General features: G+C 38.1%; 1 protein-coding gene across 14 annotated transcripts; it reads left to right on the top strand.

The window, feature by feature from the left end:
- The first annotated feature begins 661 nt into the window (after window positions 1-661).
- On the top strand, window positions 662-24,376 carry rmnd1 (required for meiotic nuclear division 1 homolog). 14 transcript variants are annotated; one of them, XR_012392744.1, is made up of 13 exons: window positions 662-792; window positions 3,914-4,108; window positions 4,231-4,619; window positions 7,157-7,265; window positions 12,789-12,864; window positions 12,974-13,013; window positions 14,954-15,054; window positions 17,117-17,223; window positions 17,308-17,399; window positions 19,707-19,783; window positions 19,858-19,978; window positions 22,890-23,006; window positions 24,189-24,376. XR_012392744.1 is itself a non-coding variant. In XM_073927290.1 (13 exons), exons 3-13 carry the CDS (start codon window positions 4,233-4,235, stop codon window positions 24,219-24,221), a joined length of 1,233 nt encoding a protein of 410 aa, XP_073783391.1. In that variant the 5' UTR covers window positions 662-792; window positions 3,914-4,108; window positions 4,231-4,232; the 3' UTR covers window positions 24,222-24,376.
- Window positions 24,377-25,899: the final 1,523 nt, after the last annotated feature.

Genomic DNA, 25,899 nt, shown 5'->3' with positions numbered 1-25,899 from the left:
GTATGTCTGATAATATTTTTTCTTCTGGCGAAAGTCTTATTTGTTTCATTTCAGCCAGAATAAAAGCAGTTTTTTTTTTAATGACAAAATTATTAGCCCCTTTAAACTATATTTCTTTTCTTAGAACAAACAATAACTTATGCAATAACTTGCCTTATTACCCTATTCTGCCTAGTTAACCTAATTAACCTAGTTAAGCCTTTAAATGTCACTGTAAGCTGTATAGAAGTGTCTTGAAAAATAAGTAGACAAATATTATTCAGTGTCATCATGGCATCGATAAAATAAATCAGTTATTAAAAATGAGTTATTAAAACTATTATGTTTAGAAATGTGCAGAAAAAAATCTCTCTGTTAAACAGAAATTGGGGGAAAAATAAACAGGGAGGAGAATAATTCTGACTTCAACTGTATTATATTTATATAGCTTATATAATCTTATTATTGATAAATAAAACATATTAAATAATGCTAGGCCTTGCTAACTCAAAAAAATGAAATAAATACACGGTTTCTATCGTTTTTTGTTTTTGTTTTTTTGTTTGTTTTTGTACTCTTATTAATTTTACTTATATAAATATCTAGTAATCATTTTCCTCGTGGAGGAACTTTTACGTGCTATTTTGACGTCATCAAAACACAGGAAGTGCCTGGATCTCTCGTGCGCATAGATAGCTCGTGAGTTGGAACTGTCAAATGAGCTTGAAGTGAATGCGTGAGGATGTAGCAACATTTGTATCGCACAACTTCTACCATCAAGCTCTTTAATTTGGGTGGACTGTGAATGTACAGGTACGCTAAAAATTATAATGATATACACATCAGTGAATTATTAAAGAAATCAGTGAGCAACATTCGTGTTTACAGTACTGTCAGCGAGCAATTGATAACGTAAGTGTGTGTGTTTTATATCGGAGCGCAGCAGACACGTGTTTTTTTTTCATTTCTGCTCAAAAATATACCTTTTAAATGAGATATTAGCTACTATGAACGTAAATTTGACTTATTCGCTGTGTTCACATGCTTGTCATTCAAGGTCAATTGAATAAAGGTCTTTAGACGATGTATATAATGCTAGTTTTGCTAGTTTATTTATTCAGGTAAAGTTGGTTTTATATTCACACATTCTGACTTACTCCTTAGTAATATAATTTCATAAAAGTATTATTTGCTAAATCTAAATAGGTAAATCCTAATAGCAGCCAATGACTATCAAAGTAGAACATTTTTCAGTCAAATAAAAAGTGCTCATGTTGTTTAGAAGTGATACTTTGCATGTGATTTCAGACCCAATATTTAAAGTAGTGAGGCAAACAATATAGGGAGCATGTCACAAATTGCCACTGAAGGAATGTGCAAATACAGTGGGTACGGAAAGTATTAAGTCGGGGCTCTGGCTGGGCCATTCAAGAACAGTCGAGTTGTTGCATTCATATTTCTCTCGATTGCAACCTCTCACCCTGTCCCTGCAGCTGAAAAACACCTCCACTACTATTGGTGTAACGGATCACAGATCTCACGGTTCAGATCACATAAAGGTTTTTAGTCACAGATTTTTCGGATTAGCCAAAAAGAGGAGGAGACAAATGTCATTTGCTTTCCTTTTATTAGAAAGACAGCACTGCAAGCATCTTTGGTTTTAACAAACAGAACTTAGAAGCTGTAATTTTATTAAAAATTTAATGAAGAAATAATCAGCCGAATAAAAATAAATTGTAAAATATTAATTACTGTGAAAAATTCACTGTTACTACTGTAGCTGATCTAACATTATAGTTTGTACCCACATTTATTTTCAGTCTCATTTTCAATAAATGATGCAGTTACTCACTCATAAAACTTCATGTTTCATTGCTAGATGTATCTTTTTTTTTTTTTTATAAAAAACTATTCAGTGGCATATTTTTGATGGCCACCTATCGGTAAAAAAAAAATTCTTATGTAATTGTGTCTAATGATAAGTAAAAATGTTTTCCGAAATGTATATTTGTCTCGAGCTTTGTAAAAGTGTTTCACACTTTGTAACGTTGTTTTGCACTTCCCAGCCACTGTACTACTTTACCATAAACACAAACTGCTATCCCAGTACTTCAGTGTTATTTGACTGTTTGTAACTTCATAACTAACTCAAAAGACTGAATCTCTTTCTTGATTTTTGCGTTTTCCGATTTGAATGCAGCAATTTGTGCGAATATTAAACGTATGCAAATCACCATCATTTATAATTTATGTTGTGTGGGTGTTGAGATCCCAATCTTTTAATGATTAATCGAGCAGCTTACACTGAATGCATTAATGCAGGCTAAGTTAATGTAAATTAATGCACAAGTAGTGACAGAAATTACCTTTAATGAAACCCACCACGTGCCAAATAACCCACCACAACATCTTACGTCATCATTATACTTTACAGGAAAGCCTAAATGCTTTCTTACATGTGATTTGAATGAAGTGAGAAGCGATCTCTCTGTGATCGTTACCAATTTAGGATTAATCTACCAGTAAAAAAAATTCAATCAATCCGTTGGCCAAGTGTGTTCTGAACCGTGGGTTGTGATCGTACACATCATGGAACAACCCAGATCCGTTACACCCCCCTACAAAGCATGATGCTGCCATCCCCCCAGCATCACTGTTGGACTGTATTGGACAGTGCCTGATTTTCTCCACACATACCACTTAGGCCCCGTTTACACTAGTGGGTTTTAGTTTTAAAACGGCGTTTTAGAATGAAAACGATCCGCGTCCACACTCGCGTTTTACCCAGCGTTTCTGAACTGCTCTCCGTCCACACCAAAACGCTGAAAACGCACATCACGTGACCACACACACACACACTTTGGCAATTGCTGGAGCCCATCTACCCAGATGAGAGCTCTGCTAGTCGGACTTCTCATCAAGCATCTCCCGCTGGATCTAATCTCACTATATTTATTAAACGTGATATATCATTCATCTTGTTGTCTTTATCTAACAACATATTCCCTGACTTTGGTCATTGGAATCTATTACTTGTTCTCAGGTAACGTGTTTTGGCTGAGCGCAAAGATAAGTTAATGATTAATGTAACCACATAGCCTACATTCTGTATATTGACTGATCGCTTGCCTTTATTTCCTATAGTGTATAAACTTATTGTATGTTATACTTTTATAATGGCCATTATCGATTATTAAAACTGATATTCAGCAAAAGATAGGGGATGTTTCGTATTTTCACTGAAATTGAAAGGAGGCAGTTGTTATCGGCTCCGTTTTGTTATAAATATCCACACAGTGAAGATGACGCTCATGCAGCACGGCACCTCAACATTTCTGCTGTCTGTTTAGTTGTTAATATTAAAATAAAAATAGGCAGTTCCTTATATCAAGTTTACATTTTATTGTTGAGAAAGTGAAACAACGTAGCCAGGGTGATGTGAATGAAGTTATAAAGTACACTGTTCCCTGTGAAGATTGACGCGTGTCCTCGGTATGTTTTCCATATCAAACTGAGAAGAAGAGATGCAGCCTTGATCAAACTTACGAAGTCTGAACTTACACGGAGAAGATTCAGGACTGAACTGTGTGTTAGGCTACTTAATATTGAGGAAAAGCCCCAATCAGAGAGGCGAATGTCTGCAGCCCCGCCTCCGTTTTCAGATGTCTCTGTCCTTCCCCATCCACACTGAGACAGAGCAGCAGCGTTTCAGAATGAAAACGGCCTCTCCAGCGTTTTCGAAACGCTCCGTTTTCGGCGGTCGAGAACTCCGGCGTAGTGTGGACGGATGGCGTAACCGTAGCAAAACTTATGCGTTTTCAAACTAAAACGCACTAGTGTAAACGGGGCCTTAGAATTAAGGACAAAAAGTTCTATCTTGGTCTCATCAGACCAGAGAATCTTATTTCTCACCATTTCAGCAAACTCCATGCAGGCTTTCATGTGTCTTGCACTGAGGAGAGGCTTCCGTCTGGCCACTCTGCCCCGGGCTGGAGTGGTGGTTGACTTTCTACAACTTTCTCCAGTGTGCATATCTGGAGCTCAGCCACAGTGATCTTTGGGTTCTTCTTTACCTCTCTCACCAAGGCTCTTCTCCCCCGATAGCTCAGTTTGGCTGGAAGAGTGAAATGTAAGGAGGCCTGAATACTTTCCGTACCCAATGTAAAGTCAACTTTAAATCTCTTTATTTTCTGCTCTGAATTTGACTTAATTTAACACTGTTTTAATTCTGAAACTCTTTGATTCGCACAGGCATGTTTGTGAAGATGTTATGGAGGTTACAGCAGCCTCTGAAAAGCACACAGGCTTGTGGATTTACTCTCAGACAGATAAATGGCTTAAACAGTGTCACATCCAACAGGTTAAACTGTTCAACACTGGCACTGCAAACCCCCTTTAAAGACCAGAGGAACTGTCCCGCCATTTTACATCATTGTATATTACAAAAAGGAGGACCACGTTTTCAAGTGCTGACCCCTTTAAACTTCATATCCAAAACATGGAGTTTCCAAGTAAGATTACAGTCCACAACAGCCGCCACAAACATAGTGCTGAAACAAGGAGGAATGTCTGGGAAAAGGACTTTTAAGGGACCAAGAACCAAGCAACCATCACGAGCCAGTCAACCCAGTCTGGAGGAGGTGTGTTGTTGTTGTTTTTCCTAAGTACATTTTTGACATCAACAGATGTAGGAACGCCACACCAAATGTGGAAGCAAGTAACTTTGATTTAAGATTACCAAAACAAACATTTTTGGCAGATTAACTTGCGCAGATTAATTATTCACTTTTAAAAATAACAATTTAAGCAGGCAAAATAAACATTGTACATTTAGAATTTACACAGACTGTAAAGTTAAATGAAACAACAATCGGCAATAGAATAAAGCATTCCCTTAATGCAAAATATTAAAAATTGTTTTTTGATTATTGTTGTATATTGGGGCTAGGGCTGGAAGATTTGGCAAAAAAAAAAAAAAAAATCTAGGTTTTTTATAAAGTTTGACCGATTTTCGAATTTTTTTTTTTTTTTGTGTTACTAGTCTTCTCAAAATATTACAACAACATGACTGAAGTAACACTCTCTTTAAAAGTAACTTGAAAATCCATCTGGTTAAGGAACATTGTATTTTTAATGGCCATGTCATACAAAAATCGGTCAAGATGTAAATAAATGTAAAACAAATTCTCGAGTTAAATAGCATTGCAGAAGATTTGAATAAGAAATATATGTGTAAATATTGCAGTAGCAGGAATACAGAGGTATTTTTTGCAAGTTTTGCTGAGTCTAGGAAAGATTGGCTGTCAGCTCGGCTTTGTCTTCTGATTGAATGACAGGTTGTAAAGCTGCTGCCTTTTTCTTAAAAAGATACAGTTGGAAGAAAAGGACTGAACATGGAAACTGTAAAGCCTAATTTAACCCAATGTGTGAAGTTGTGGATGTATAGCAGGAGCAAATACAAGTACCAGATGTGTGTCTAATATAAATAATATATTTAATCTATTTTTCTTTTTCCCCCTTTTAAATCCCGATCATTTGATGCGTTTTGCTCCACTCTCTGTATCATGCTGCCTGATCTGTCTGGTTTTCAACTAGGTCCGCTAAATGACGTCATGGGGGCGGGTACTTTCATTTTCACTGCTACAGGCCCTCACCTCTACTCGTGTTCAAACCAAAAGATCGGCGCGGTTTTTCACATGGCAGGCTTTTACGTCCTACATGTTGAGATCGAGTTTATCGTCTTGATAAGAGACTATATCTTGACAATCCACACAGACGTGACTCAGACTAATGCAACAAGTAAAATCCTACATGACTTCACGCTTTAACAGGCAGTCAAGCTGGTCGCACACCAGAAGCGCCGCGACACAGCGCGCACATGACAGTTTAAACTATCACACACCAAACGCGCACATTCGCATGATATTTAAAATGAAACGAATCAAATGGCGCTCTGTGGCGCGGCTGAAAAATGAACTGCGTCCTGATTCGTGGCTGGGCGGTGCCGGTGTGGTGTGTGTATAGAAACCTGAGTGCGTCGCCGAGAGGCGCTTCTGTGTGCTTCGTGCTTCATACAGAGCACATTGGTGCCATTATAATGTATTAAATGTATATTTTTTTTAAAAATCGCGATTTTTGATTTAATATACAATTAAATCGTCGTCAAAACGTAAATTCAAATTAATCGAAAAAATCGGAAAAATCGCCCAGCCCTAATTGGGGCTGTGCGATTAATCGAAATTCAATCGCAATCGTGATTTGAAACGTTGCAATTAGCTAATTGCAAGAGGCTGCAATATGAAATATATATGTATTACATAATTTTTCCCACCCAGAGCAAATGCCTGTGTGTGACAGTCTTATTAGCCAATTGAGTGAGCACAATTTTGTTCTGCCCAATCAGAATTGCGCAACTGAACTATGCGAAAAGCCCACAATAAAAAACAAACAAGAAAGTACGGACAAGTAGGATGATGTCTGCCGCTTCAGCAGTAATAGACAAATTCCTATTAAAGAATAACAGCATGTCGGTAATATTAGAATATATTGGTTTCAAAGTCAAAGACACCGAACAAAATCCGGTAATTTGTAAAAGCTGTTGAAGAATTGTTGCCACAGCATGAGGAAATACAACAACCAGCACCTAACAAAGCACCACAGGCGGCTATATGAGGAGTGTCTTGCTAAAAAGTCAACTAAAAGTATTGCTAATGACACTCAATCTAGTAGCTAGGAAAGTACAATTCCAGAGATGTTTGCAGTTGTTACACCATATGAACAAATATCACAAAGGCACCAGGAGATAACTAATGCCAAAAATCACTTCTGTTTGCTCTAGAGAAAAAATATTGTTTAATTTCTGAATATTTCTAAACAAATTTGAATAAATGTTTAAGTAAGTTAATATGTTTTCAGTTCCTTTTCTTAACTAACATTCACTGCATTTTAGCGGTAAGAAGCTACGATACAGAATATTGATATTAAATCGCAAATCAAATCGAAATTGCAATATCTGTGGAAAAAAAACATTTGGATATTTTACCCGAATAGCACATCCCTATTGTATATGATTCCAATTTCAAGAAAAATGACTGAAAATTGCTTGATATGTGCCCAGTATTCTGCAATGAGTCACATGTATGATTACTGCTGGTATGCATTTATTTCCATCTTTCAGGACTTGATGCAGTGCATTGCATACGCAACAGCAGATCAGTATCACTTACCAACTCTCTGTCACGATCTCATCGCTCACGGCTTCAGTGAAATCAAGGAGTTTCCCAGAGGTCTGTTCATTTGCATCACTTTCACTTTTTAGTAGGGATGTAACGGTATCAAAATTTCAGAATACTGTAATACCTCTGTCAGGGTTGGTGATGGGAAATGGGGAAAAAGGAGCGAGGACTCAAATGCAGGGAAATGGGATTTTATTAAATAATAAAAATAAAATAAAATGCAAAATAAGCTACCCCGAGGGGGAAAACATTAACAAAACAAATACATACACATACAAACAGGACTGGGCAGACTGGCAAGGATGAGGACTGGAAACACAACAGGACTAGACTTCAAACGACAAAATGTGATGACGAACTGACACAGGACAGCAAAAGTGAGGGGTATATAAACTGTAGAAGATTAACACACAAACAGGTGAACACAATTAACTAATAAAGGGTTAACAAGGAGGGTGGGACAAGACAATAGACGGGAGAGCGCATGACACAGAGAGACAATACAAGCCATGCGCTCACATAACACAACAAGAACATGCAGCCAATGAGAGAACTCATTAACCGCATGTTCATGACAACAAACACAACACTGAAGCACACGACAAAAGCACGTGACCACAATGTAAACACCGAGCCACGTGCTTTGACAAGAGACGCAAGACACGAGCACACGATGAATGAAAACTCACCATGCGCTCACATATGCAGCATGCATGCTTCATCCCAGCGCCGACCAAAACCGAAACCAACAAGACTGAGACGCTGGGAATGAAACACCATGCTGCTGACAGACGAAAACACAAACACGAGTACAAGAGCCCACGCGTCTGAGGGACGCAGAGCGCGCACGCGGCCACGTCAAGCAGGAGCGCGCACACTCTGCGTACACCCACGACGGCGCACGCACACACAGAGACAGAAACAGGACCAGACATGAGTAGCGTCAAAGATCTGCCACCAAAACAAGAATTTACAAGATCAGAGTGGCAGAACCCTGACACTACCCCCCCCAAAAGGGACGCCACCTGGCGTCCCTAAAGGGAACATCCAACAAGGTACAAGACAGACAAGAAACGACAAGACAACAAAACAGGCAACATCAACAAACACAAGACAGGGAGGTGAACAGGCAAGACATGAAGGGGGGGAGGGAGGGGAGCCAAGTCAGACCCAACACGACAAACAAGGGAGGGATGGGAGGGCAAGACAAGGGAGGATCAGTCCAGGGTGGGACCGGAGGAACTGTCCAGGGTGGGTCCATCGGGTCGAGAGCCCTAGCAGGGAACCAGGGTGGAGCCGGAGGGTCCGTCCAGGGTGGAGGAAAGGAACACCAGGGAGGGGCAGGAGGGACGACCCAGGGAGTGTCTATGAGGGGAAACAAGACCAGAGGTCTGTGGGGGGCCGGCAGGGCAAGGAGCCGGGCTGGGACCGGCAGGGCTAGACGTCTGGTAGGTGCCGGCAGGGAAAGGAGCCGGGCTGGGGACGGCAGGGCTAGACGTCTGGGTGGTGCCGGCAGGGAAAGACGTCTGGGTGGTGCCGGCAGGGCAAGGAGCCGGGCTGGGGCCGGCAGGGCAAGACGTCTGGTTGGGGCCGGCAGGGCAAAAAGCAGGGCTGGGGCCGGCAGGGCTAGACGTCTGGTAGGTGCCGGCAGGGAAAGGAGCCGGGCTGGGGCCGGCAGGGCTAGACGTCTGGGTGGTGCCGGCAGGGAAAGACGTCTGGGTGGTGCCGGCAGGGCAAGGAGCCGGGCTGGGGCCGGCTGGGCAAGACGTCTGGGTGGTGCCGGCAGGGCAAGGAGCCGGGCTGGGGCCGGCAGGGCTAAACGTCTGGTAGGTGCCGGCAGGGCAAGGAGCCGGGCTGGGGCCGGCAGGGCTAAACGTCTGGTAGGTGCCAGCAGGGCAAGGGGCCGGGCTGGGACCGGCAGGGTTAAACGTCTGGTAGGTGCCGGCAGGGAAAGGAGCCGGGGTGGGGCCGGCAGGGCTAGACGTCTGGGTGGTGCCGGCAGGGAAAGACGTCTGGGTGCTGCCGGCAGGGCAAGGAGCCGGGCTGGGGCCGGCAGGGAAAGACGTCTGGGTGGTGCCGGCAGGGCAAGGAGCCGACACTGGAGGGCGCTCAGGGGCTGGAGCCGACACTGGAGGGCGCTCAGGGGCTGGAGCCGACACTGGAGGGCGCTCAGGGGCTGGAGCCGACACTGGAGGGCGCTCAGGGGCTGGAGCCGACACTGGAGGGCGCTCAGGGGCTGGAGCCGACACTGGAGGGCGCTCAGGGGCTGGAGCCGACACTGGAGGGCGCTCAGGGGCTGGAGCCGACACTGGAGGGCGCTCAGGGGCTGGAGCCGACACTGGAGGGCGCTCAGGGGCTGGAGCCGACACTGGAGGGCGCTCAGGGGCTGGAGCAACCCTCGCAGAAGAGGCCTTTCTCTTCCGCCTCCGCTTTTGGGTGCGGGTTAACCCTTGGGGGCTGGACATGGACCAGGAGATGGTGCTGGTGGTGGTGGTGAGAGGGGTCCATTCCCCCTCCAGGATCTCCCTCTCCATCCTCAGACAGGAATAGTCCACCACCTCCCAAAACGTCCATGTCCTGATATCACCCAGCTCCTCCCAATCGAATGGCTCATCCAATCCAGCCAGAAAGATGTGGATGAGGGTGGTCTCACTGAACCCAAGCCCCCGGACTGCCTCAAGAAGATCTTCGGCGTAGATGCCAAAGGGGCGATGGTTCTGCCTGTGAGACAGTCCTCTGGCTGGGGGTTGGTCGATGGGTCCTTCTTGCTGGGAGCAAGCTGGGCGCAGAAATAGTCCCATTTCCGCTGAGTCCTCTTTTTGGTCAGTTCGTACTGTCAGGGTTGGTGATGGGAAATGGGGAAAAAGGAGCGAGGACTCAAATGCAGGGAAATGGGATTTTATTAAATAATAAAAATAAAATAAAATGCAAAATAAACTACCCCGAGGGGGAAAACATTAACAAAACAAATACATACACATACAAACAGGACTGGGCAGACTGGCAAGGATGAGGACTGGAAACACAACAGGACTAGACTTCAAACGACAAAATGTGATGACGAACTGACACAGGACAGCAAAAGTGAGGGGTATATAAACTGTAGAAGATTAACACACAAACAGGTGAACACAATTAACTAATAAAGGGTTAACAAGGAGGGTGGGACAAGACAATAGACGGGAGAGCGCATGACACAGAGAGACAATACAAGCCATGCGCTCACATAACACAACAAGAACATGCAGCCAATGAGAGAACTCATTAACCGCATGTTCATGACAACAAACACAACACTGAAGCACACGACAAAAGCACGTGACCACAATGTAAACACCGAGCCACGTGCTTTGACAAGAGACGCAAGACACGAGCACACGATGAATGAAAACTCACCATGCGCTCACATATGCAGCATGCATGCTTCATCCCAGCGCCGACCAAAACCGAAACCAACAAGACTGAGACGCTGGGAATGAAACACCATGCTGCTGACAGACGAAAACACAAACACGAGTACAAGAGCCCACGCGTCTGAGGGACGCAGAGCGCGCACGCGGCCACGTCAAGCAGGAGCGCGCACACTCTGCGTACACCCACGACGGCGCGCGCACACAGAGACAGAAACAGGACCAGACATGAGTAGCGTCAAAGATCTGCCACCAAAACAAGAATTTACAAGATCAGAGTGGCAGAACCCTGACAACCTCGGTATGAATGGCACTGTACGGTTTTTGTTGAATCATTTAAAGGAAAAACAAAACTATTGAAGAGATTTAAAAAAAGTGCTAGAATGTTCAGGTTACCTCAACACTGAACAGATCAATGACATATAATATATATATTTGTAAACTTTCAAACAGGACCTTAAATTATTCAATTTTAATAACAAAAAATATTAAACCATGTAAAAAAAACACCACTCGAAAGGACAAGCCATGAGTGAGATAGCGGTCTCTTGGTGGTACAAGTCAATGTCTCCATCAATCTGAGCAGTGTGCTGTGTTCTGCTGTCCCCTTGACTAAAAGAATCCCCATCATGTTGGTCGTATTCCCCGACTTGTATTTCAGCACAGTCTGGCAGTGCCTGCATACCCTTTTTTCCGTCACCTTTTCTTCTTTCTTGTTTCTTTTCAGAGAGAAACTGAAATGCTTCAACACATCTGATTAAAATCCCGCTTTAGGTTCGACCATTTTTTGCTCTTTTTCTTTGCCGCTACTAGCAGCACCCTCCATTTCTGCATTACTGGATCTGTAGCGACAACAGACCGCAAAGGATGATGGCCACGTCTGGGCTGATGAGAATTGTAGTTTCCGCTACCTACCATTCGCTACATTTGCCTGAGCAAACTTTTCACCAAAAGACCTATGATTTTATTAAGTCACAACCACGGTAATATTGAAAGAAATTACTATTGCGGTATGACGGTATTTACAATATTGTTACATCCCTACTTTTTAGGTTTTTGGCCTTAAAAGAAGATAATACACTTCAGGCTTGTGTGAAGAGTAGGGGTGCACAACATATCGTCTGACCATTGATATTGCAACGTGTGTATCCGCAATAGTCACATTGCAGGATTAGATTCTTTAATAAATATTAAAACATTAAGATATTATTATTTTTAAATTGTTTATACAGTGATGACCATGTTGTTTTATTTTTGATGGTTCAATTTCTGTACCCGAATACTGTTAGACTTTCCAGAAAACCATAAAGCACTGTTTGTTTCGCTTTTATCTCTGCTCGGTTGTAATTAAATATGCATGTAATTTATTACAATTTATGCAAACACTTTAAAAAAAGCTTTAAAAAAGTTTTATTATCCTAATCTATCTAAATGAATGAAATCTTTTCAAATAGAGCTATTCAATTCACCTGGTGAAATTATATTTATATTGCGATGTACAGTTGAAGTCAGAATTATTAGCCCCCCTGTTTATTTTTTCCCCAATTTCTGTTTAACGGAGAGAAGATTTTCTTAACACATTTCTAATCATAATAGTTTTAATAACTCATTTCTAATCACTGATTTATTTTATCTTTGTCATGATGAAAGTAAATAATATTTGACTAGATATTTTTCAAGACACTTTTATACAGCTTAAAGTGACATTTAAAGGCTTAACTAGGTTAATTAGGTAACTAGACAGGTTAGAGTAATTAGGTAAGTTATTGTATAATGATAGTTTGTTCTGTAGACTATTGAAAATGTAATATAATAATTAAGCTATATAAATATATAGCTTAAAAGAGGTTAATAATTTTGACCTTAAAATGTTTTTAAAAAAATTTAAAACAGCTTTTATTCTAGCCGAAATAAATCAAATAAGACTTTCTCAAGAAGAAAAAATATTATCAGACATACTGTGAAAATTTCCTTGCTCTGTTCAACATCATTTGGGAAATATTTTAAAAAGAAGAAAAAAATCAAAGGGGGGCTAATAATTCTGACTTCAACTGTAGATCACAGAAAAGCAAAATATTGCAATGTCAGATTTTTGCAATATCATGCTGCCCTATTAAAGAGTATGCAGTCTTTATTTGCAGTAAATAAGTCTTGTGGATTTCAGATGCGTCTAATGTTTTGGTGATGGGAACAGATAATTCTGCAAAGCCTTATGATAGTGGCACAATATTCTTCTTCAGGTAAGTTGAATGATTTTAGCCACTTTCATTTCTGAGCTTTAATTTCAGCCAAACGGTCATTGTTATAAAAGTATTAATTGATGTATTTATCTATTTTTTAACACTATAGAGAAGGCTCAGTGGTGTTCTGGAATGTTGAGGACAAAACTGTGAGTAGTAATTACATGTACAGTACATGTGTATAAATTAGGCATGGACTGATATAAGATTCTGACACTATGATAACCTTGGATAAAAATATCATGGTTTCATGGTATTGTGATTACTGCTCTAAAATATATAATTTTTTTTTTTTATTGTCTTGGTAAAAAAAAACTAAAAAAATTCCCCTTTGAAAGGAATGTATTTTTATTAAAAAAACATTTATAATATTTTGGAAGGATAAACATTTCAGGCTAAGTAATTAAAATAAATCATTAACTTGTGCTAGTTTCAAAAACACAGATTTGCTTACAACCTAAAAAGACACGACAACCCAAAAAACTAAATAAAATAGTTATCAAAAACACATTAAGAAAAACTTACATATACTGTAGGAACGGTATAAAAGAAAATATTTGCAGTTGCTTCCTACAGGTTTGATATACTTGCAGTTGTAGCCAGATTGAAACACACCATTTACCCACAGCACATAAACAGTTCACTATATGTGACTAACAAAACATAATTTAATTTCTAACTATAATTTTATTTATTATAACACAGTTTTACAGTTTCTTTTCAATGAGTTAAATAAAAAAAAAAGACTGCTGAAAAAAAAAAAAAAAAGAGCCTATGTAATGAATTACCATAGTCAAATTAATAAAATAATCAGCAAATGAGAAATAAATGACAGAAAAAGGAATAAAATCAGACAATATCTCTAAAAAATATCATAATTACAAGAATAAAACTTGTTGATTATTTAAATAAGGCAAATGCGTTGATTAACCACTAATGGTGTACGTATATTTTGCAGCCAGTTTAGACCAGTCATTTAATCCTCTTCGAGCAACAAGAGTAAAGTTTTTCTGAATTGTTAAGATTAAAGAATCTATACTATTTACTTTTTCTCTCGGTCTCACTGCTTCGTCAGCTGTGAAGCCTAGCGGAAAGTAGTCTTTAATAAAAGATTAATGCAAAAACGCACACGAGCTTTAGAAAACAAAGCAAAAGTTGAATCCCGAACATTTTAGGAGATGTAGAAACCCGGGCCGGACGAACTTTCAAGAAACCTTGAAACTGGTTGTCGTCCCCTGCCTAGTATGAATGTGTGTATATATATAAATGAGGACATCCCCTTTGGGAAAATGAATATTTTTATTAATTTCTCAGTGAATGTAGTCAATACATTTTGCTACATTTAAACGAATCAGTTTAATATGTTATATCCATTAATATAAGAGTTTGATCATTAAACATTTTTAGGAATAGAGAAATAACACATTTGAATTCAAACAAGCTTTTGCCAAAAAAAAAGATAATCAACTTTGTAATTTTTTTGTTTCTCTTGATTTTGTTCTGTTTATTAAAATTTAATTTAATGTTTTTTCCCCCAACATATTAACTTGGGTGTACTAATTTTTGAGCTGTGATCTTAAGTTCTTTTGTTGGATTAGTTCATTTTTTAGCTTTTGCACTGACTAATCCAATGTACAGTTTAAGTCAGAATAATTAGCCCCGCTTTTTTTTCTATGTCAAATATTTTCGAAATGATGTTTAACAGAGCAAGGACATTTTCACAGTATGTCAGATAATTTTTTTTTCTTCTGATGAAAGTCTTATTTGTTTTATTTCGGCTAGAATAAAAGCAGTTTTTAATTTTTTAAAAACCATTTTAGGGTCAAAATTATTAGCCCCTTTAAGCTAATTTTTTTTGATAGTCTACAGAACAAACCAACAAACAAATTAAATTCTTCCAGCTTATAGTAGAATTTACTGATATGCAATGACAATTATTCAGTGTAGTTTTCATACATTTGCTAATGTGTCTATGCATGACTGAATCTGAAATAGTTTGCAAATAAATCTCCTTGACAAAATTAGTCAAAAGATCATTTGGTGTCCTGCAGGTGTCTACACAATCTCTACCACATATGTTTATTCTTAGATGAAGACAACGATGAAGATTCTCGAGCAGCACGAAATTCAACCCTATGAAGTCGCGCTGGTCTACTGGGAAAATGAAGAGATTAATTATACAGTCGGCGAGTAAGTCACGAAACCTAGTGAAATTACTTTAAAAAAGTAATGAATTACTAATTACAAATGGCATCATTAAAATTGCTTTTCTAATTACTTTGCATGTATTAAAGTATTTTAATTATTCTATAAGTCATTTCAAGAGTTCACACTTAGCTGATGATCTATCAAAGCTTGTTTGGCATGCTGTCCCGGGAGAGAGCCCCGAGCTCAAGGGATCCTCGAGCCCGGGGCTCCCCCCCGTTCGCAGAGCTAGAGGGGAGCCTGAGCTCGGTGGATCTCAGAACTCCCCGACTGCGATAGCTAAGGGAACACCTGAGAAGGGGGCAAAAGCATGCTTGGTTCTTAAGCATGATGTATATCTTTAGACGGTGGGAGGAAACCGGAGAGCCCGGGGAAAACCCACGCGAACACGGGGAGAACATACAAACTCCTCACAGAAACGCCCACCGGCTAGGCGAAACTATTCCGGTGGTGTTCTTGCTGTGAGGCTCTCAGTGCTAACCACTGGCCCACCGTGCCGCCCGATCAAGGTCAAGGAGGAGAATTGGGGAAGAGGGGGGGTTTCTTCCAAACGAAGATAATGTGGACTGAAAACTGTGGTTCTTTATAGTAGCTTAGGGCTCATATGATTGGAAGATAATGATTAGCTAACCCGTGATAAATCATAAGCACGTGATCCTCTCGAAATTAGTTTATAAACAAACTTCATTTAATTTCTTGAATCAATCCTAATTAAAAAATGCATAAATGGACAGTATTTATATATTCTTTTAATTATTTAAATTTGATTCAAACTGTTTTTATAGTAGTTATTAATGTACTTCTAAAAGAAAAGTGAAACATCATATGTATCAAAATACCAAAAATTATTAAAAAATGGCACCAAATTTCATTACATATTGTAATTAATTTCTGACTCAATTCATTGTTTCTTAAGCTAGTGCAATTGTCAGACAAATGTAACAACTTTCTTTAGTTGAAAAAATGTAATTATTTTGCTAAACATACACTACCTGACATAAGTATTGTCGTCGATCCCAGTTGTAAGAGCAACAAATAAAAAACTTGACTTCTAGTTCTAGTTCTACTTAGATTTTTCAGATGAATCATGTGTTGAACTGCATCCCAATCATCACAAATACTGCAGAAGACCTATTGGAACCTGCATGGACCCAAGATTCTCAGTCAAGTTTGGTTAAGGAAAAATCATGGTTTGGGGTTACATTCAGTATGGGGGCGTGTGAAAGATCTGCAGAGTGGATGGCATCATCAACAGCCTGAGGTATCAAGACATTTGTGCTGCCCATTACATTACAAACCACAGCAGAGGGCAAATTCTTCAGCAGGATAGCGCTCCTCCTCATACTTCAGCCTCCACATCAAAGTTCCTGAAAGCGAAGAAGGCCAAGATGCTCCGGGATTGGCCAGCCCAGTCACCAGACATGAACATTATTAAGAATGTCTAGAGTAAGATGGTGGAGGCATTGAAGATGAAGATCTCCAAGCTCATGGGAGCCATACACAATATTCATCTTTCTCCCCTGCCGCATGACTTTATATTCTATACTCTACAATATTTCTGTTCAGTGATAAGACTTTTGTCTAAGCAAAGTCAGACCTTACTGTCCTAATTAAATAGTTAAAAATCGAGGCATGATCATATTTTATTTTGGTAAAATAAGCGTAATCTAGAGGCCTTTGCCTTTCATATAAACCACTTCTGATACCAAATGATCAACTAGAAGTCAAGGTATAATTTGTTGTTCCTAAAACTTGGATAGGCAACAAGACTTTTGCCAGGTAGTGTATTATTTTATATATTAGAACAAAACTGGTGCTTATTTTCTGCTTTTCTAAATTGATTTATACAGAAATGTTTAATATAGAGTATTTTAGGTAATTACAATATGAGTAACAGAATTTAAGTCACCTAAAAAAGTAACACTATACTCTTCCAGTTAACAAGTAGTAAAATTACAGTAACTAAATAATTTGTAACTAATTACACACAACACTGAAAACTATACTTCTTGAATGTAATCATTTTTGTTTGTGTTTGTTGGTTCAGAGGTCATTCAAAGCTCCGCCATGGGGTTTTCCTGTTTAATGAAGAGCTGGATTATGAGCAGGTTATTCTGGAGAAGTTCGCTTTTTCCAATGCCTTATCTCTGTCAGGTGGGATCATGTTAGCACATTTATCAATAACACTGTGATTAATTAATTGCAGTCCTTTCATGTGTGTTTATTGCTTGATTTCAGTGAAACTGGCAATATGGGAGGTCACTCTCGACAGCTTTGTTGAGTCCATCCAGTCAATTCCTGAGGTATAGATCCACTTATGTACTCTTTAGGTAATACCAGCATTTGCTGCTCTTTGTTAGAAGAATTATCTCTCTATATTTAATCGATGCATAAACACACAGTTGCAAACACAGTTATTAGTCCTCCGGTGAATCTTAAATTCTATTTCAAATATATCCCAAGTATCACTACTTAAACAAGACTTGTGATCCAAACACAACATAATATAATTAAACAATGGCCTAAGGGCTCCAACGGATTTATTAACATAACGTAATTAGCAAAACAATCCACAACGACAAGAAGAGATGGGGAGCCCAACAACATCATAAGCTATGTTTCCATTTTGCAAATGCGCATAAAAAAACCAGTTGATGGAAACGCCATGATGCGCATACATTTTGAAAATGCACCCAAAAAAATGTATGTGCCTAACTGCGTAGGATAAACTTTTTATTCGATAAGAAAAGATGCGCATAAACTGCGATGGAAACACTTTTACCGCACAAACTCCAGCATGCGCATTAAAAAAGGTCATGTGATTTTGTTAAAAGAGATCATGTGATGCTTAAAATGTGTGTAAATGGATAAAACGTCAGGCTGAGCACATTATAAAACATCTGAAATGTTGTTTTGGTCATTATAAAACACCTAACCATTTCAGTATTAATGCTATTATATTATTAATGACCTCCAGAATCAAGAGCGCCTGTGCTCCGCGTCTGACAACTTCAAACGCCACTGCGCGCTCACTACTTGTCAGGATTGTCTTCTGAGGCGCATTCATTTAGAAAAGATTGATGCAGCTTCTCCTACTGCAGCAAAGGCAGTTTTTACTGTTGATATTTGGTGGCAGTTAATCAGGAAGTGACGATTTTGTTCGCTTTGACTCGTTGGATGAAAACGATGCTTCATTCGCACAACTTTTATGCGATAATCCAGTTTTGCGCATTAAGTTTATTCGCGTTTTTGGATGGAAACATAGCTATAGATAACAACCAAACAAACCTAAAGCAGGTTGGGACTCCCCACTTCAAACTAAAGTCAAAAGGAAAATACAAAGAAGAACATTACAATAAAGCCGTCAGAAACTGCGGTGAAGTGGAGAAATGATGAGCGAGCCAGAAGTTTGCTTCCTTCCTTTTTTTTAAAGCCTGACGTCACCAAATCAACCAATAGAAAACTGAAAAGGGAAAAAGACAAACAATATCAATTAAAGTAATAATTACAGGTAGGAGTGAACGTCACATGTAACAATTTAATTCATGTTTATTTATATATCGCTTTTTACAATGTAGATTGCGTCAAAGCAGCTTAACATAGTTCTAGCAAAGTCCAGATTTCAGAGTTGAAGTTCAGTTTAGTTCAGGTCAGTATGGTGTATATTTTACTGCTGAAAGTCCAAACACTGAAGAGCAACTCCACCAAAGCGCAGCTCAACAAGTCCCGATCCGAGCAAGCCAGTGGCGACGATGGCGAGGTAAAAAATCAACACCAATTGATTTTTAACAGGAGAACCGTATTTCCTATTTTTACCGTATTTCCTATTTTATTTTTAATCTGGAGAAAGTCTTGTTTTAGCTTGACTGGAATAAATAAAAATATATATTTTTTAAATCTAAATAAAATCAGCTATGTTCAATATTAGCCTCCTTAAGGAATTATATACCCTCACCGGCCACTTTATTAGGTACATTTGTCCAACTGCTTAATAATGCAAACTTCCATTCAGCCAATTATATGGCAGCAACTCAACTACACATTTAGGCATGTAGACATGGTCAAGACGATCTGCTGCAGAGTTTACAGAGTATGGTCTGAAAAAGAGAAAATATCAAGTGAAAGCCTTGTTGATGCCAGAGGTCAGTGGAGAACGGAGGATTTGCATCATGGATCTGCAGCCAACAAATCTGCAGCAACTGCGTAATGCTATCATGTTAGTATGTACCAAAAAATCTGAGAAATATTTCCAGTACCTTGTTGAATCTATGCCACGAAGGATTAATGAAATTCTGAAGGCAATAGGGGGTCCAACCTGGTACTAGTAGGTGTACCTATTAAAGTGGCCGGTGAGTGTATTTTTGACTTTCGAAAAAAAAAAAAAAAAAAACACTTGTCGAATGACTTGGCTAATTAACCTAACTTGCCTAATTAACCTAGTTAAGCCTTTAAATAGCACTCTAAGATGATTTATGGACTGTCATAATGGCAAACTATAATGTTCAAAAATGTGTTGAAAAAAATCTGTTAATCATCACTTAGGCAAAAAAATATATAAATAAATAAAACTAGATGAGTTGTATGTATTTTTTTCAATATTTATTGTCATTGTCATATATATATATTTTTTTTACCAGATGCTCAAGTCTGGACAAAGAGTGAAACTGTCGAGGGCTGACGTCATGCAGAAAATAGGGGAGCTCTTTTCTTTGAGGTCTGGATTGTTTTGGGATCGTATAATCACCGATAATCTACTGCTCTTCTCATGATCTCTTTATACTTTTACAGGCATTGCATAAACCTGAGCTCTGATTTACTGATCACACCTGACTTCTACTGGGACCGAGAAGATCTGGAGCTGCTCTATGACAAAACCTGCCAGTTCCTTAATATCAACAGAAGAGTCAAGGTTAGTGAATGTGCACGAAATAACTCTTCATGCCCACTTATTTAGAATGGATGCATGATCTGATGAAGTCTATTCAAATAAAAAAAGGTTAGATATACAGTTTGAGTTAATTAGGGATGCACAATATATAGTTTCAGCATCAACATCGCAATGTGTTCATTCACAATAGTCACATTACAGGATATGCATCGTTGTGTTTGTATTATAATTGATCATTTGCATATGTCTTTGATTGTATAATGATTTTTAAAGCATTCAGGCATTGAGAAATTGTACCATTTGTGACTTTAACAACATTTAATTTTATTGAAATGTTTTATTTCTATCATTAAGTTACTGTACCTGAAGACTGTTAGACTCAGGAAACGTTAAACACAGTTTATATCAATTGTATCTTTTTCTTTATGTTTTTTATTATTATATGTTATGGAGATGCACTCCCACTGCAGAATCACCCTAATCAATCTAACATTATAAATAACTTTCAAATAATATTAAGTCACCTGGGGAAATAGTTTTAATATACACTCACCGGCCACTTTATGAGGTACACCTGTCCAACTGCTTGTTAACGCAAATTTCTAATCAGCCAATCACATGGCAGCAGCTCAATGCATTTAGGCATGAAGACATGGGCTGCGTCCGAAACCACCTACTACTCAGTAGGTACTGCATTTGAATGTAAACGTACTACTCCGCCGTTCGAAATGTACGTTCTATACAATATGACTGTGAAAAGTATAAATGGAATTCGAACGTACTACATCCGTCATTTTGTCATGGTCATGTGACCTACCTGCGTTATTTGCGTCGCCTCACTCCCATTCATGAATTTGCTCGCAGGGCATCATGGGATAGCGCAGCGTGCATAGGATGCGCACTCCAGAATCTCGCCGGAAGTAGTAAGTCATCCGGGTACTTCTCGCATATTGTTTTTCGAATTCTATGAATTTGGACATACTACTCGGCTCGCATACTGATTTTAGCGTCCTATATAGTATGGAAGTATGCGGTTTCGGACGCAGCCCGGGTCAAGATGATCTTCTGTGGTTCAAAGCGAGCATCAGAGTAAAGAAGAAAGGTGATTTAAGTGACTTTGAACGTGGCATGGTTGCTGGTGTCAGACGGGCTGGTCTGAGCATTTCAGAAACGGCTGATCTACTGGGATTTTCAACCATATTTAGGCTTTACAGAGAATGGTCCGAAAAAGAGAAAATATCCAGTGAGCAGCAGTTCTGTGGTCGCAAATGCCTTGTTGATGCCAGAGGTCAGAGGAGAATGGCCAGACTGGTTCCAGCTGAAAGAAAGGCAACAGTAACTCAAAAACCCCTCGTTACAACCGAGGTCTGCAGAAGAGCATCTCTGAACACACAACACGTCGAGCCTTTAGGCAGATGGGCTACAGCAGCAGAAGACCACACCGGGTGTCATTCCTGTCAACTAAGAACAAGAAACTGAGGCTACATATGGCACAGTCTCACCAAAATTGGACAATAGAAGATTGGAGAAATGTTACCTGGTCTGGTGAGTCTCGATTTCTGCTGCAACATTCGGACGATAGTCAGAATTTGGCATCAACAACATGAAAGCATGGATCCATCCTGCCTTGTATCAATGGTTCAGGCTGGTGGTGATAGTGTAATGGTGTGGGGGATATTTTCTTGTTACACTTTGGGCCCATTAGCACCAATTGAACATTTGTCAACAATTGTCAACGCCACAGCCTACCTGGGTATTGTTGCTGACCATGTCCATACAATCCAGTAATAGTAAGGTGTACCTAATAAAGTGGCCGGTGAGTGTATATCAGAATATAGACATATTGCTGTCCCATTTTAAAAATAATAATAAAACATAATAGTAAAGAAATAATAAAGGATTTGACAAAATGATAAATAATAAAATATAAATAAATAAAACTGTATATTTGACCTCATTTCCTTGCCCCTGGCTTAGTTATTAATGGACAGCACATATAAAATATGTATGCTTATATGTGTTCTTTTCTTTCTTTATTTCTTAATTTATTTACTTTTATTATTTATTTATTTTTTACTCTTGTACCTGTTGCATATTTGTTTTTCTTTATTTTTCTGTATTGCTTTTATGGCCCAATATGTGTAAGTTTTATTTATAAAGTTATTTTATTTGACTTATTATATATTTTTTGTTTGTGATTTAACCTAAATATTGTTCTTAGTGCAAGAATTTATAATTGTACTGTTTGACTAAGCTGACAAGAAAATAAATGAATGAATGAATGTTTGAATCAGAGAGGAAGAAAATGTGATCTAATTTAGTTTTCTGATGATAGACTGGAACAATTGATGTCTTTTAAATGTCTTACTGATTGTTTATATTTGGTACTGCAACTCTCTGACTAATATGCGTCAATATAACAGTTAAAGTACACATGAAATCAAAACTAACCATATTGTGAACCATAAAGTCAGTAAAAAAAATGGTTTGCTATTGTAATCTAAAATTGAAATCTGAAAATGCACTTCCTGTTTGTTTTCAGTTTAATTCTCAGATTACATCTGTCTGATGTATTGGGCGGGGCTAACACACTTAACCACGCCCCTCCAGCTGTCAGTTTTGTCAACAAACAGTAATGATGTGGAGAAGGCATCTGTTAGGTTGTAATAACTCTCCCCAAACCATTTTCCTGAGCTGACTGATTGAAATGGCTACTATACTACATCCAATCAGCTCTCAGTAGATAAAACAAGCCACATATACACTGTTTTCTCAAATAATATTCCGTTTCTCTAGGAGCTTCGTCACAATACGAAACAAAAAAATGGTCACATCTTCCACTTCATGTGGAATTTAGACTAAAAATAAAAGGAGAAATAAGACTTGATGGACATATGTTGGACTAGCTCTAATACACTGTTTGTTTTTTTAGGTTGTGAATGAGAAATTACAGCATTGCACTGAACTAACAGACCTGATGAGGAATCACCTCAGTGAGAAACACAGTCTCAGACTGGAGTGGATGATTGTTGTGCTGATCACCATTGAGGTTAGAAAATACAGAATCAAGGGAAATCCACTTATTTATGCCTAAAAACAAATCACACTCGAGTTCCTTGGATGTTTATCACTCAGATGTTTACAGAGCAATTAAAAAATGAAATATACATTTCTATATCACAAACTATATATATATATATAAATATATATATATATATATATATATATATGTATATATATATGTATATATATATGTATATATATATGTATATATATATAATTAATTAATTTATATTAATTTTATAAATAAATTTTTTATATTAATATTAATTTTATATTATTATTTTTTTTTACTTGTCAACTTTGCATTTTTACTGTGTTTTTGTGGATATTTTGTAGTTTTTTTTAGGCATATACTACACAAACATGCCATATTTTGGCTTATAAAACTTTTAAATTATTTATTTTAATTTTTTTATAATTAATATTTTTTTAATCATTGAATATCTGAACTAAATTTAATTTAAAATGGTTCTGGATATTGTCTTATATTTTAGGGATAGAATACTACCATCTGCAGGTCAGAGAATAAAGATTCAGCATAGGTTATATGCACAAGTACTTTTAATTTTCAGTAACTCAGTTTAAGCCCATTTAAGTGACCTGTTAAGTGACCAAAATCGCTGTTTTAGGTCTTCCTCTACGATTTCCACTGCTTAATTGAGATACGATATAAAGTGGGTCTCAGAATGTACAAGAAGCACTGCAGTAAATTCCATTATTCTGCACATGTCTTTAAAATATTAACATTTATTTTACCTCAGTATTTTCAGTGGAGTTATGTAAACTGCCTTTTCGTCTCGTTGTACGCTTGAGCACCTAAATGAATGCTTAGATCTATTTACTGTAACTGATTGTTTTTTAATTACATTACAACATTGAAATATGAAATTGAAAAGTCGCATAAGCCTTCCACCAAAAGTTTATACCTGGGGGAAAACACTAGCTGTGCTCAGTGTACTATAATTGTAACTCCCACATACAGTATTTCCAACAGGGGTAAATAGAGATTTATTAATTTTCAGGTTATTTTTCTTGAAGCTTTAGAAAAATTTTCCTCGAAAGTCTAATAAGCTGCATTGTCAAAAACTGCTGAAATGTCTACATACTCTGATTTCTGTCCTCCAATTGTTTATATAAATGCTGTTTCCTCATTTTCCTCTCTCTGTAGGTGATGTTTGAGCTTGCTCGTGTGATCTTCTGAGGACCAGCTGTCTTGCAGTAGTATTTTGTAAACCAGCAGATAATTTTATCTTCTGTTAATGTAATTGAAGGACTCATTGATTAGTCTTCTGGTCTTTTTCTATTATTAATGTGACACAGAATCCACAAATAAAGGTTTTAACTGAACTGTCCAGATATAGTGGGTGAACAGTGGCTTATTATGTTTCTGTTTGGCTCGTTTATAATCTCTGTGGATAAATAATTGTGGATTATTGGCATGCTACAATTTTAGCGAGTTTTATTGGATTGAATTCACTGTTGTCCTGAGATGACCACCCCTGCTGTTTTTTTTTTTATTTTATTTTTTTAAATGCAATATTGCGAATATAATGAACATACAGTTAAAGTCAGAATTATTAGCCCCCTTTTGATTTTGATTTTCTTTTTTAAATATTTCCCAAATGATGTTTAACAGAGCAAGGAAATTTTCACAGTTTGTCTGATAATATTTTTTCTTCTGGAGAAAGTCTTATTTGTTTTATTTCAGCTAGAATTAAAACAGTTATTAATTTTTTAAAAAACATTTTAGGGACAATATTATTAGCCCTTTTAAGCTATTTTTTTTCTCGATAATCTACAAAACAAACCATCTGTATACAATAACTTGCCTAATGACCCTAACCTGCCTAGTTAACCTTATTAACCTAGTTAAGCATTTAAATATCACTTTAAACTGTATAGAAGAGTCTTAAAAAATATCAAGTAAAATATTATTTACTGTCATTTTGACAAAGAGAAAATAAATCTGTTATTAGAAATACATTTTTAAAACTATTATGATTAGAAATGTGCTGAAACAATCTTCCCTCCATTAAACAGAAATTGGGGGAAAAAATAAACAGGGGCGCTAATAATTCAGGGGGCTAATAATTCTGACTTCAACTGTATATATAATAAATCTGTGACCAAAACTCGCAGTTCATTATATGGAAAAGCAACAAATGTGCCTGATACTATATTGTGAGCTCTGCTACCCTCCCATGTTTATTAGAGTGATTTTAAGGGGGCCCGTATTCATTCTACTGATTTCTAACATCCTCTATTTTTATACTGCAATGTAACTGCTCTGATGTGTACAAACAGAGGATGACACGGTAGCTCAGTGGTTAGCAGTCGCCTCACTGCAAGAAGGTCACTGGTTCGAGTCCTGTCTGGGTCATGTAGCATTTCTGTGTGGAGTTTGCATGTTGTCCCTGTGTTGGCGTGGGTTTCCTCCGGGTGCTCTGGTTTCCCCCTACAGTCCAAAGACATGCGGTACAGGTGAATTGGGTAAGCTAAATTGTCCGTAGTGTAGTGTATGAGTGTGTATTGGTTTCCTAGTTATGGGTTGCTGCTGGAAGGGCATCTGCTGTGTAAAACATGTACTGGATAAGTTGGCGGTTAATTCCGCTGTGATCCCTGAATAATAAAGAGACTAAGCCGAAAAGAAAATGAATAAATGAATATTATGTTCTGTCATCTCTGTGAAACGTTTGGTAAATACTTGAAAAAGTATAAAACTATTTCACCGGAGGGCTGAAGTACATTTGTTTCTTGAATTGTATGTAAGGGCTGTTATCATCACATGACATCATTATAAAAAGTAAATAAAAAAACAAGACGATGCATAATAAATATGCACACACAAAATTGAGGTTGTTCAACAACTTTTATTATTA

This window comes from Danio rerio, chromosome 17 (assembly GCF_049306965.1).
Source record: "Danio rerio strain Tuebingen ecotype United States chromosome 17, GRCz12tu, whole genome shotgun sequence".
Classification (NCBI taxonomy): domain Eukaryota; kingdom Metazoa; phylum Chordata; class Actinopteri; order Cypriniformes; family Danionidae; genus Danio; species Danio rerio.
The sequence above is the reverse complement of the archived record's forward strand: the minus strand, read 5'-3'. Positions and strand labels throughout refer to the sequence as shown.

Excerpts from the sequence above, each read along its gene's own strand:
- rmnd1 (XM_073927290.1), top strand. The coding sequence starts at position 4,233 with ATGTTTGTGAAGATGTTATGGAGGTTACAGCAGCCTCTGAAAAGCACA. Across the intron at positions 19,784-19,857 it reads GGGGAGCTCTTTTCTTTGAG|GCATTGCATAAACCTGAGCT; the intron begins GTCTGGATTGTT and ends ATACTTTTACAG. Across the intron at positions 23,007-24,188 it reads TTGTGCTGATCACCATTGAG|GTGATGTTTGAGCTTGCTCG; the intron begins GTTAGAAAATAC and ends CTCTCTCTGTAG.